The sequence below is a fragment of the Nerophis lumbriciformis genome, linkage group LG01 (genome assembly GCF_033978685.3).
Source record: "Nerophis lumbriciformis linkage group LG01, RoL_Nlum_v2.1, whole genome shotgun sequence".
Classification (NCBI taxonomy): domain Eukaryota; kingdom Metazoa; phylum Chordata; class Actinopteri; order Syngnathiformes; family Syngnathidae; genus Nerophis; species Nerophis lumbriciformis.
In genome coordinates this window covers 65,371,101-65,385,534 of record NC_084548.2, presented here as the reverse complement: position 1 = coordinate 65,385,534, position 14,434 = coordinate 65,371,101, and the positions used below count along the sequence as shown (strand labels likewise).

General features: G+C 31.5%; 1 protein-coding gene across 1 annotated transcript in view; it reads right to left on the bottom strand.

The window, feature by feature from the left end:
* Nucleotides 1–9,961, bottom strand: part of LOC133571527 (myosin-7-like) — a 54,870-nt gene extending 44,909 nt beyond the window's left edge. Inside the window, exons 1-5 of the mRNA XM_061924229.1 lie at nt 9,862–9,961; nt 9,689–9,792; nt 9,473–9,616; nt 9,255–9,411; nt 9,157–9,184 (exon numbers count right to left, since the gene is read on the bottom strand). Of these exons, the coding sequence (XP_061780213.1) occupies nt 9,157–9,184; nt 9,255–9,411; nt 9,473–9,616; nt 9,689–9,792; nt 9,862–9,961 (533 nt within the window). The remainder of the gene's footprint in view (nt 1–9,156; nt 9,185–9,254; nt 9,412–9,472; nt 9,617–9,688; nt 9,793–9,861) is intronic.
* Between the last annotated feature and the right edge of the window lie 4,473 nt (nt 9,962–14,434).

Below are 14,434 nucleotides of genomic sequence, written 5' to 3'. Positions count from 1 at the left end.
GTGAATAATGCTGTATAATAGACTATTTATATTATTCACATGTGAGTAATGCTGTATAATAGACTGTATTTATATTACTCACATGTGAATTATGCTGTATAATAGACTGTATTTATATTATTCACATGTGAATAATGCTGTATGATAGACTGTATTTATAATATTCACATGTGAATTATGCTGTATAATACACTGTATTTATATTACTCACATGTGAATAATGCTGTACAATAGACTGTATTTATATTATGCACATGTGAATAATGCTGTATAATAGACTGTATTTCTATTATTCACATGTGAATAATGCTGTATAATAGACTATTTATATTTTTCACATGTGAATAATGCTGTATAATAGACTGTATTTACATTATTTACATGTGAATAATGCTGTATAATAGACTATTTATATTATTCACATGTGAGTAATGCTGTATAATAGACTGTATTTATATTACTCACATGTGAATTATGCTGTATAATAGACTGTATTTATATTATTCACATGTGAATAATGCTGTATGATAGACTGTATTTATAATATTCACATGTGAATTATGCTGTATAAAAGACTGTATATTACTCACATGTGAATAATGCTGTATAATAGACTGTATTTCTATTATTCACATGTGAATAATGCTGTATAATAGACTGTATTTATATTATTCACATGTGAATAATGCTGTATAATAGACTGTATTTATATTATTCACATGTGAATAATGCTGCATAATAGACTGTATTTATTTTATTCACATGTGAATAATGCTGTATAATAGACTGTATTTACATTACTCACATGTGAATTATGCTGTATAATAGACTGTATTTATATTATTCACATGTGAATAATGCTGTATAATAGACTGTATTTATATTACTCACATGTGAATAATGCCGTATAATAGACTGTATTTATATTATTCACATGTAAATAATGCTGTATAATAGACTGTATTTCTATTATTCACATGTGAATAATGCTGTATAATAGACTGTATTTATACTATTCACATGTGAATAATGCTGTATGATAGACTGTATTTATATTATTCACATGTGAATAATGCTGTATAATAGACTGTATTTATATTTACATGTGAATAATGCTGTATAATAGACTGTATTTATATTATTCACATGTGAATAATACTGTATAATAGACTATTTTTATTACTCACATGTGAATAATGCTGTATAATAGACTTTATTTATATTATTCACATGTGAATAATACTGTATGGTAGACTGTATTTATATTACTCACATGTGAACGATGCTGTATAATAGACTGTATTTATATTACTCACATGTGAATAATGCTGTATAATAGACTGTATTTATATTTTTCACATGTGAATAATGCTGTATAATAGACTGTATTTATATTATTCACATGTGAATAATGCTGTATAATAGACTGTATTTATATTATTCACATGTGAATAATGCTGTATAATAGACTGTATTTATATTATTCCCATGTGAATAATGCTGAATAATAGACTGTATTTATATTACTCACATGTGAATAATGCTGTATAATAGACTGTATTTCTATTATTCACATGTGAATAATGCTGTATAATAGACTGTATTTATATTTTTCACATGTGAATAATGCTGTATAATAGACTGTATTTATAATATTCACATGTGAATTATGCTGTATATAAGACTGTATTTATATTACTCACATGTGAATAATGCTGTATAATAGACTTTATTTATATTATTCACATGTTAATAATGCTGTATAATAGACTTTATTTATATTATTCACATGTGAATAATGCTGTATAATAGACTGTATTTATATTACTCACATGTGAATTATGCTGTATAATAGACTGTATTTATATAAATCACATGTGAATTATGCTGTATAATAGACTGTATTTATACTATTCACATGTGAATAATGCTGTATGATAGACTGTATTTATATTATTCACATGTGAATAATGCTGTATAATAGACTGTATTTATATTCACATGTGAATAATGCTGTATAATAGACTGTATTTATATAAATCACATGTGAATTATGCTGTATAATAGACTGTATTTATACTATTTACATGTGAATAATGCTGTATGATAGACTGTATTTATATTATTCACATGTGAATAATGCTGTATAATAGACTGTATTTATATTCACATGTGAATAATGCTGTATAATAGACTGTATTTATATTATTCACATGTGAATAATACTGTATAATAGACTATTTTTATTACTCACATGTGAATAATGCTGTATAATAGACTTTATTTATATTATTCACATGTGAATAATACTGTATGGTAGACTGTATTTATATTACTCACATGTGAACGATACTGTATAATAGACTGTATTTATATTACTCACATGTGAATAATGCTGTATAATAGACTGTATTTATATTTTTCACATGTGAATAATGCTGTATAATAGACTGTATTTATATTATTCACATGTGAATAATGCTGTATAATAGACTGTATTTATATTATTCACATGTGAATAATGCTGTATAATAGACTGTATTTATATTATTCCCATGTGAATAATGCTGAATAATAGACTGTATTTATATTACTCACATGTGAATAATGCTGTATAATAGACTGTATTTCTATTATTCACATGTGAATAATGCTGTATAATAGTCTGTATTTATATTTTTCACATGTGAATAATGCTGTATAATAGACTGTATTTATAATATTCACATGTGAATTATGCTGTATATAAGACTGTATTTATATTACTCACATGTGAATAATGCTGTATAATAGACTTTATTTATATTATTCACATGTGAATAATGCTGTATAATAGACTTTATTTATATTATTCACATGTGAATAATGCTGTATAATAGACTGTATTTATAATATTCACATGTGAATTATGCTGTATATAAGACTGTATTTATATTACTCACATGTGAATTATGCTGTATAATAGACTGTATTTATATTACTCACATGTGAATGAAGCTGTATAATATACTGTATTTATATTATTCACATGTGAATAACGCTGTATGATAGACTGTATTTATAATATTCACATGTGAATTATGCTGTATAATAGACTGTATTTATATTACTCACATGTGAATAATGCTGTATAATAGACTGTATTTCTATTATTCACATGTGAATAATGCTGTATAATAGACTGTATTTATATTTTTCACATGTGAATAATGCTGTATAATAGACTGTATTTATATTACTCACATGTGAATAATGCTGTATAATAGACTGTATTTATATTACTCACATGTGAATAATGCTGTATAATAGACTGTATTCATATTGTTCACATGTGAATAATGCTGTATAATAGACTGTATTTATATTATTCACATGTGGATAATGCTGTATAATAGACTGTATTTATGTTATTCACATGTGAATAATGCTGTATAATAGACTGTATTTATATTACTCACATGTGAATTATGCTGTATAATAGACTGTATTGCTATTATTCACATGTGAATAATGCTGTATAATAGACTGTATTTATTATTTTCACATGTGAATAATGCTGTATAATAGACTGTATTTACATTATTTACATGTGAATAATGCTGTATGATAGACTGTATTTCTATTATTCACATGTGAATAATGCTGTATAATAGACTGTATTTATAATATTCACATGTGAATTATGCTGTATAATACACTGTATTTATATTACTCACATGTGAATAATGCTGTACAATAGACTATATTTATATTACGCACATGTGAATAATGCTGTATAATAGACTGTATTTCTATTATTCACATGTGAATTATGCTGTATAATAGACTGTATTTATATTACTCACATGTGAATAATGCTGTATAATAGACTGTATTTCTATTATTCACATGTGAATAATGCTGTATAATAGACTGTATTTATAATATTCACATGTGAATTATGCTGTATAATACACTGTATTTATATTACTCACATGTGAATAATGCTGTACAATAGACTGTATTTATATTACGCACATGTGAATAATGCTGTATAATAGACTGTATTTCTATTATTCACATGTGAATAATGCTGTATAATAGACTGTATTTATAATATTCACATGTGAATTATGCTGTATAATACACTGTATTTATATTACTCACATGTGAATAATGCTGTACAATAGACTGTATTTATATTACGCACATGTGAATAATGCTGTATAATAGACTGTATTTCTATTATTCACATGTGAATTATGCTGTATAATAGACTGTATTTATATTACTCACATGTGAATAATGCTGTATAATAGACTGTATTTATATTATTCACATGTGAATAATGCTGTATAATAGACTGTATTTATAATATTCACATGTGAATTATGCTGTATAATACACTGTATTTATATTACTCACATGTGAATAATGCTGTACAATAGACTGTATTTATATTACGCACATGTGAATAATGCTGTATAATAGACTGTATTTCTATTATTCACATGTGAATAATGCTGTATAATAGACTATTTATATTTTTCACATGTGAATAATGCTGTATAATAGACTGTATTTACATTATTTACATGTGAATAATGCTGTATAATAGACTATTTATATTATTCACATGTGAGTAATGCTGTATAATAGACTGTATTTATATTACTCACATGTGAATTATGCTGTATAATAGACTGTATTTATATCATTCACATGTGAATAATGCTGTATGATAGACTGTATTTATAATATTCACATGTGAATTATGCTGTATAATACACTGTATTTATATTACTCACATGTGAATAATGCTGTACAATAGACTGTATTTATATTATGCACATGTGAATAATGCTGTATAATAGACTGTATTTCTATTATTCACATGTGAATAATGCTGTATAATAGACTATTTATATTTTTCACATGTGAATAATGCTGTATAATAGACTGTATTTACATTATTTACATGTGAATAATGCTGTATAATAGACTATTTATATTATTCACATGTGAGTAATGCTGTATAATAGACTGTATTTATATTACTCACATGTGAATTATGCTGTATAATAGACTGTATTTATATTATTCACATGTGAATAATGCTGTATGATAGACTGTATTTATAATATTCACATGTGAATTATGCTGTATAAAAGACTGTATATTACTCACATGTGAATAATGCTGTATAATAGACTGTATTTCTATTATTCACATGTGAATAATGCTGTATAATAGACTGTATTTATATTATTCACATGTGAATAATGCTGTATAATAGACTGTATTTATATTATTCACATGTGAATAATGCTGCATAATAGACTGTATTTATTTTATTCACATGTGAATAATGCTGTATAATAGACTGTATTTACATTACTCACATGTGAATTATGCTGTATAATAGACTGTATTTATATTATTCACATGTGAATAATGCTGTATAATAGACTGTATTTATATTACTCACATGTGAATAATGCCGTATAATAGACTGTATTTATATTATTCACATGTAAATAATGCTGTATAATAGACTGTATTTCTATTATTCACATGTGAATAATGCTGTATAATAGACTGTATTTATACTATTCACATGTGAATAATGCTGTATGATAGACTGTATTTATATTATTCACATGTGAATAATGCTGTATAATAGACTGTATTTATATTTACATGTGAATAATGCTGTATAATAGACTGTATTTATATTATTCACATGTGAATAATACTGTATAATAGACTATTTTTATTACTCACATGTGAATAATGCTGTATAATAGACTTTATTTATATTATTCACATGTGAATAATACTGTATGGTAGACTGTATTTATATTACTCACATGTGAACGATGCTGTATAATAGACTGTATTTATATTACTCACATGTGAATAATGCTGTATAATAGACTGTATTTATATTTTTCACATGTGAATAATGCTGTATAATAGACTGTATTTATATTATTCACATGTGAATAATGCTGTATAATAGACTGTATTTATATTATTCACATGTGAATAATGCTGTATAATAGACTGTATTTATATTATTCCCATGTGAATAATGCTGAATAATAGACTGTATTTATATTACTCACATGTGAATAATGCTGTATAATAGACTGTATTTCTATTATTCACATGTGAATAATGCTGTATAATAGACTGTATTTATATTTTTCACATGTGAATAATGCTGTATAATAGACTGTATTTATAATATTCACATGTGAATTATGCTGTATATAAGACTGTATTTATATTACTCACATGTGAATAATGCTGTATAATAGACTTTATTTATATTATTCACATGTTAATAATGCTGTATAATAGACTTTATTTATATTATTCACATGTGAATAATGCTGTATAATAGACTGTATTTATAATATTCACATGTGAATTATGCTGTATATAAGACTGTATTTATATTACTCACATGTGAATTATGCTGTATAATAGACTGTATTTATATTACTCACATGTGAATGAAGCTGTATAATATACTGTATTTATATTATTCACATGTGAATAACGCTGTATGATAGACTGTATTTATAATATTCACATGTGAATTATGCTGTATAATAGACTGTATTTATATTACTCACATTTGAATAATGCTGTATAATAGACTGTATTTCTATTATTCACATGTGAATAATGCTGTATAATAGACTGTATTTATATTTTTCACATGTGAATAATGCTGTATAATAGACTGTATTTATATTACTCACATGTGAATAATGCTGTATAATAGACTGTATTTATATTACTCACATGTGAATAATGCTGTATAATAGACTGTATTCATATTGTTCACATGTGAATAATGCTGTATAATAGACTGTATTTATATTATTCACATGTGGATAATGCTGTATAATAGACTGTATTTATGTTATTCACATGTGAATAATGCTGTATAATAGACTGTATTTATATTACTCACATGTGAATTATGCTGTATAATAGACTGTATTGCTATTATTCACATGTGAATAATGCTGTATAATAGACTGTATTTATTATTTTCACATGTGAATAATGCTGTATAATAGACTGTATTTACATTATTTACATGTGAATAATGCTGTATGATAGACAGTATTTATAATATTCACATGTGAATTATGCTGTATAATAGACTGTATTTATATTACTCACATGTGAATAATGCTGTATAATAGACTGTATTTCTATTATTCACATGTGAATAATGCTGTATAATAGACTGTATTTATAATATTCACATGTGAATTATGCTGTATAATACACTGTATTTATATTACTCACATGTGAATAATGCTGTACAATAGACTGTATTTATATTACGCACATGTGAATAATGCTGTATAATAGACTGTATTTCTATTATTCACATGTGAATTATGCTGTATAATAGACTGTATTTATATTACTCACATGTGAATAATGCTGTATAATAGACTGTATTTCTATTATTCACATGTGAATAATGCTGTATAATAGACTGTATTTATAATATTCACATGTGAATTATGCTGTATAATACACTGTATTTATATTACTCACATGTGAATAATGCTGTACAATAGACCGTATTTATATTACGCACATGTGAATAATGCTGTATAATAGACTGTATTTCTATTATTCACATGTGAATAATGCTGTATAATAGACTGTATTTATAATATTCACATGTGAATTATGCTGTATAATACACTGTATTTATATTACTCACATGTGAATAATGCTGTACAATAGACTGTATTTATATTACGCACATGTGAATGATGCTGTATAATAGACTGTATTTCTATTATTCACATGTGAATTATGCTGTATAATAGACTATTTATATTACTCACATGTGAATAATGCTGTATAATAGACTGTATTTCTATTATTCACATGTGAATAATGCTGTATAATAGACTGTATTTATAATATTCACATGTGAATTATGCTGTATAATACACTGTATTTATATTACTCACATGTGAATAATGCTGTACAATAGACTGTATTTATATTACGCACATGTGAATAATGCTGTATAATAGACTGTATTTCTATTATTCACATGTGAATAATGCTGTATAATAGACTATTTATATTTTTCACATGTGAATAATGCTGTATAATAGACTGTATTTACATTATTTACATGTGAATAATGCTGTATAATAGACTATTTATATTATTCACATGTGAGTAATGCTGTATAATAGACTGTATTTATATTACTCACATGTGAATTATGCTGTATAATAGACTGTATTTATATTATTCACATGTGAATAATGCTGTATGATAGACTGTATTTATAATATTCACATGTGAATTATGCTGTATAAAAGACTGTATATTACTCACATGTGAATAATGCTGTATAATAGACTGTATTTCTATTATTCACATGTGAATAATGCTGTATAATAGACTGTATTTATATTATTCACATGTGAATAATGCTGTATAATAGACTGTATTTATATTATTCACATGTGAATAATGCTGCATAATAGACTGTATTTATTTTATTCACATGTGAATAATGCTTTATAATAGACTGTATTTACATTACTCACATGTGAATTATGCTGTATAATAGACTGTATTTATATTATTCACATGTGAATAATGCTGTATAATAGACTGTATTTATATTACTCACATGTGAATAATGCCGTATAATAGACTGTATTTATATTATTCACATGTAAATAATGCTGTATGATAGACTATAATATTCACATGTGAATTATGCTGTATAATAGACTGTATTTATATTATTCACATGTGAATAATGCTGCATAATAGACTGTATTTATATTATTCACATGTTAAAAATACCTTATTGTTTATTGTGAGCGAACTGTTGTGCTGAATTTCCCCCAGGGATCGATAAAGTACTTTCTATTCTATTCTTCTATTCATTGCTGGAGGCTGCAAGATACAGTATATCCCGATATAGATTTTAAGCCGTATTTGCCCTGTTTTCCACATGTAAACTGTAATAATGCTCTAAAATGTTTTTTGTGTTAATATTTTCGCGTGCAGATTTCCATTATTTTTTATTGTAAAAAAAAAAAATCTAAGATGTTTATAATTGAAGAAAAAATGAAAATCTACAAATGATGAGTAAATACTTACGTGATTAGCATGGACTGGTTCTCACGGTCTGATGGAGGAAGAGCGTGAAGATTATTCATTGTCAAAATGCGAACAAATAGATGATGAATTGGGCTCACTCTGCAGCATGTCGCTGTAGGCGTTGTCGGCGATGGCGTAGATGTGCGGCGGCGTTTCGGCACGGCGTCTTCCTTTGTACGCCGCCACCACCTCGGCCGAGTAGACCGGCAGCCATTTGTAAGGGTTCACCGTCACGCAGAACAGGCCCGAGTATGTCTGAGACCACACACTTTATTCAGCATGTGTCTGCTTTACCCGGAGACCTTGGTGCACGTACGTAGATCATCCACATGCTGTATCTCCTCCTCAGGTTGAAGAGGACCGAGGCCTCGTTGAGGTGCGTCAGCATGGCCATGTCCTCCATCATGTCGAACTTGGGCGGGTTCATCGGCTGGAGGTCGTCGTCTTTGAGGATGACAAACTGAAATGGAACGAGGAGGACGTTAGTTGGGAAATATCAGTGTCGTAAGTCAAAGTGCTTGAGTCGACTGACGCGTCCATCTTTGGTCTCCACTGTGGTTTTATCTCCATTCAGTTCTCTGACCTCCACCTCCACGTACGCTTCGACATCATCCGGCATCCAAACACGTTTCGTGCCTGGTGGTACATACACGACAGACAACATTAGAACGTGCTCATGTTCTTCAAACTCTTTCTAGGGAATACCGTCAAAGGCCTCGGCCTTGGCCGCCAGTTGTTCCAGGTTGGTGAGACGAAGGTAGCGAGCAGCATCTCCAAAATCCTTCAGCTCCAAGAAGCGAGACATCTGAGGACGCACAAGGTCATTTCCGCATCCCCAAATCACACATGTTCATACCTACGAGGGGTGTGAATCTTCGGGCACCTAACGATTCAATCCGAGTCCTGGTTCGATTCAGAATCAAATTTTGATTCAACACCATTCTCGATTCAACCTGATTCCTGCCCTATATTACACACCCTGTTTCCATATGAGTTGGGAAATTGTGTTGGATGTAAATATAAACGGAATACAATGATTTGCAAATCCTTTTCAACCCATATTCAATTGAATGCACTACAAAGACAAGATATTTGATGTTCAAACTCAGAAACTTTATTTTTTATTTTTGCAAATAATAATTAACTTAGTATTTCATGGCTGCAACACGTGCCAAAGTAGTTGGGAAAGGGCATGTTCACCACTGTGTTACATGGCCTTTCCTTTTAACAACACTCAGTAAACGTTTGGGAACTGAGGAGACACATTTTTTAAGCTTCTCAGGTGGAATTCTTTCCCATTCTTGCTTGATGTACAGCTTAAGTTGTTCAACAGTCCGGGGTCTCCGTTGTGGTATTTTAGGCTTCATTATGCGCCACACATTTTCAATGGGAGACAGGTCTGGACTACAGGCAGGCCAGTCTAGTACCCGCAGTCTTTTACTATGAAGCCACGTTGATGTAACACGTGGCTTGGCATTGTCTTGCTGAAATAAGCAGGGGCGTCCATGGTAACGTTGCTTGGATGGCAACATATGTTGCTCCAAAACCTGTATGTACCTTTCAGCATTAATGGCGCCTTCACAGATGTGTAAGTTACCCATGTCTTGGGCACTAATACACCCCCATACCATCACAGATGCTGGCTTTTCAACTTTGCTCCTATAACAATCCGGATGGTTCTTTTCCTCTTTGGTCCGGAGGACACGACGTCAACAGTTTCCAAAAACAATTTGAAATGTGGACTCGTCAGACTACAAAACACTTTTCCACTTTGTATCAGTCCATCTTAGATGAGCTCAGGCCCAGCGAAGCCGACGGCATTTCTGGGTGTTGTTGATTAACGGTTTTCACCTTGCATAGGAGAGTTTTAACTTGCACTTACAGATGTAGCGACCAACTGTAGTTACTGACAGTGGGTTTCTGAAGTGTTCCTGAGCCCATGTGGTGATATCCTTTACACACTGATGTCGCTTGTTGATGCAGTACAGCCTGAGGGATCGAAGGTCACGGGCTTAGCTGCTTACGTGCAGTGATTTCTCCAGACTCTCTGAACCCTTTGATGATATTATGGACCGTAGATGGTGAAATCCCTAAATTCCTTGCAATAGCTGGTTGAGAAAGGTTTTTCTTAAACTGTTCAACAATTTGCTCACGTATTTGTTGACAAAGTGGTGACCCTCGCCCCATCTTTGTTTGTGAATGACTGAGCATTTCATGGAATCTACTTTTATACCCAATCATGGCACCCACCTGTTCCCAATTTGCCTGTTCACCTGTGGGATGTTCCAAATAAGTGTTTGATGAGCATTCCTCAACTTTATCAGTATTTATTGCCACCTTTCCCAACTTCTTTGTCACGTGTTGCTGGCATCAAATTCTAAAGTTAATGATTATTTGCAACAACAAAATAAGTTTATCAGTTTGAACATCAAATATGTTGTCTTTGTAGCATATTCAACTGAATATGGGTTGAAAATGATTTGCAAATCATTGTATTCCGTTTATATTTACATCTAACACAATTTCCCAACTCATATGGAAACAGGGTTTGTATTTGGTTTAATTAATAATGACCGTATTTTCCGGACTATAAGGCGCACTTAAAATGTTTTCATTTTCTAAAAAATCGACAGTGCGCCTTACAACCCGGTGCGCCTAATGTACGGAATAATTCTGGTTATGCTTACCGACCACGAAGCAATTTTATTTGGTACATGGTGTAATGATAAGTGTGACCAGTAGATTGTAGTCAAACATAAGAGATATGTGTAGACTGAAATATGACTCAAGTAAACAACACCAACATTTTATATGTTCCATTGAAAATATAGAACATTATACACGGCGCTCAAAAATCCATCAAAATGTTTTAGTACGACTTTGGTAAGCTATGAAGCCGCACCGCTTGATGGATTGTCGGCACATTAAACATAGGAGTATTATTCTGTGTGTTTATAACGTAAGACATATTATCTGGTGTTTTGTTTTGCAATATTATGCAAAAGCAACTTTTTTTACCTTCTGGTACCTGCTGATCTGTATTTGGGATCTGCATAAATCCTGAAAAATTGCACGCGTCCGCCTTTGTTGTCCGTGCCGATGCAGTAGTTGATAAGCTTCTTCTTTTTCTCTATCTTCTTGTTATGGGACATTCATCCTCCGCTGTTGCCATTTGTAATATAAAGTAGTGTAAAGTTCTTACTTATATCTGTCTGTAAACTAGCCATGAAAGCGCTAAAACATACCGGTATAGTGAGTGTACATTATTCACCCAAGGCACTTTAGTTATTAGAGAGTTCCGGTCCGACGGTTTTTTACGGGACACATTTTGTTGTTGTTTCCGGATGAGGAGATGCAGCTCCGTTATTGATTGAAGTAAAGTCTGAATGTCATTAAAACAGTTAGCGCCATCTTTTGACACTTCTTCCACCCCCGTCCTTGCACGCTACACCGCTACAACAAAGATGACGGGGAGAAGACGCTGTCGAAGGTGAGCCACGTAATTAAGACCGCCCACAAACCGGCGCATCCTGAAGTGACTGTCAGAAAGCAACTTGAAGATGATCTGTAAAACATCATCTATGCAACATTTTGACCAAAGAACCACCATCACATGTTATGTAGACCACAAGGAAGTCTTTTACATTTAGAAAAAAATCATAATAATATGACTCCTTTAATGCGCCTTATAATCCAGTGCGCCTTATATATGAAAAAAGATCGAAAATAGAATTCATCTGCAGTGCTTCTATGATTTGGTGCGCCCTATGGTCCGGAAAATACGGTATAATGAAAAGCTTCTTCTGGTTGCATGAAGACTACTAAAAAACGGCTTTAAAAAAAAAAAAAAATTAAATCATTTTTTTCAATCGATTTGTGAAAATTCTGAATCCCTTTAGAATCCAAGTGAATAAGAAATGTGATTCGGATGTGAATCAAATGTTTTGTGCACCCCTAGTATCTACGCTTGGCATTCGGACTGCATATGTGCACTCCTTTAACCTCTAATGGTTAAAGGTGCTGTTTGCAACTTCCTCACTACGAGGTCGTTCTCCCGGGATGCAGATTGGACAACTCCGGACAAAGCGTGACGGTAGGAGTATGATTTATTGTCATAAATCATAGCTTAAACCAAAAAACAGGAAACAAGCAAAAGGAAAGTGTGCCGTTCGCACGAGAAGCTAAAGAAACACAACTTAGCACTGGAATCATAGACTAGGAAACTTACTAGCTGTGGCATGAATAAACAAGACTTACGTGGGCCAGGGATGAAGCGAACAATGACGCCAGACCGACTGACTGGCAAAGGCAAACTTAAATAATGCCTCTGATTAGTGCTCGGGAAGCAGGTGAGCACAATGAGTAACCATGGCAACCAAAACAAACTCACAGGTGCACAAACAAGAACTAAAGGAGTCCAAAACTAACAGAAAACACAAAAACATGATCCGGACCACGGATCATGACACAGATGCCATCCTTCTTTGTGGGGACATTGTTGATTGTCATGTCATGTACAGATGTACTTTGTGGACGCCGTCTGCTCCATTCGCTGTAAGTCTTTGCTGTCGTCCAGCATTCTGATTTTGTTTACTTTCCAGCCTTATCAGTTTTAGTTTCGTTTTGCATAGCCATCCCTAAGCTTCAATGCCTTTTCTTAGCGGCACTCACCTTTTGTTTATTTTTGGTTTAAGCGTTAGATACCTTTTTACCTGCACCCTGCCTCCCGCATATTGTGATCACGACAAACCATGCAGCAATTAGCTGATATGGAAGATATGGAAGAGTATTACACGGTTACTCTGCCTAGCTCTAGACAGCACAGACACTCAACAACGGCACATTATTTGCGGCTTATAATTACTGGTTTGCAAAAAAATTTTTTTAACCCAATTAGGTGAAATAACATCATCTCCCACGGCACACCAGACTGTATCTCACAGTGGCACAGTAGTTGAAAAACCCTGGGTTACACGCACGCAAGGGAGAAAGTAACTAATTAATTGTCAACGCAAGAATTGGGGAAAATTATAGCAAACATATTTTTTTGGAGCAATCGGAAGCGAAGAAGACGTGATTAAATGTGATCTCGCTAAATAAGTGCGACAGTGCAACAGAAATTTTACTCTGTTAGAATTTGCGCACTCAGGAACTAAGTATACGCTGTACACGATGAGTGTACTTGTGTCCTGACACCCCACCACATACTTGCCAACCTTGAGACCTCCGAATTCGGGAGATTGGGGGGGACAGGTTTGAAGTGTGGGGGGGGCGGGGT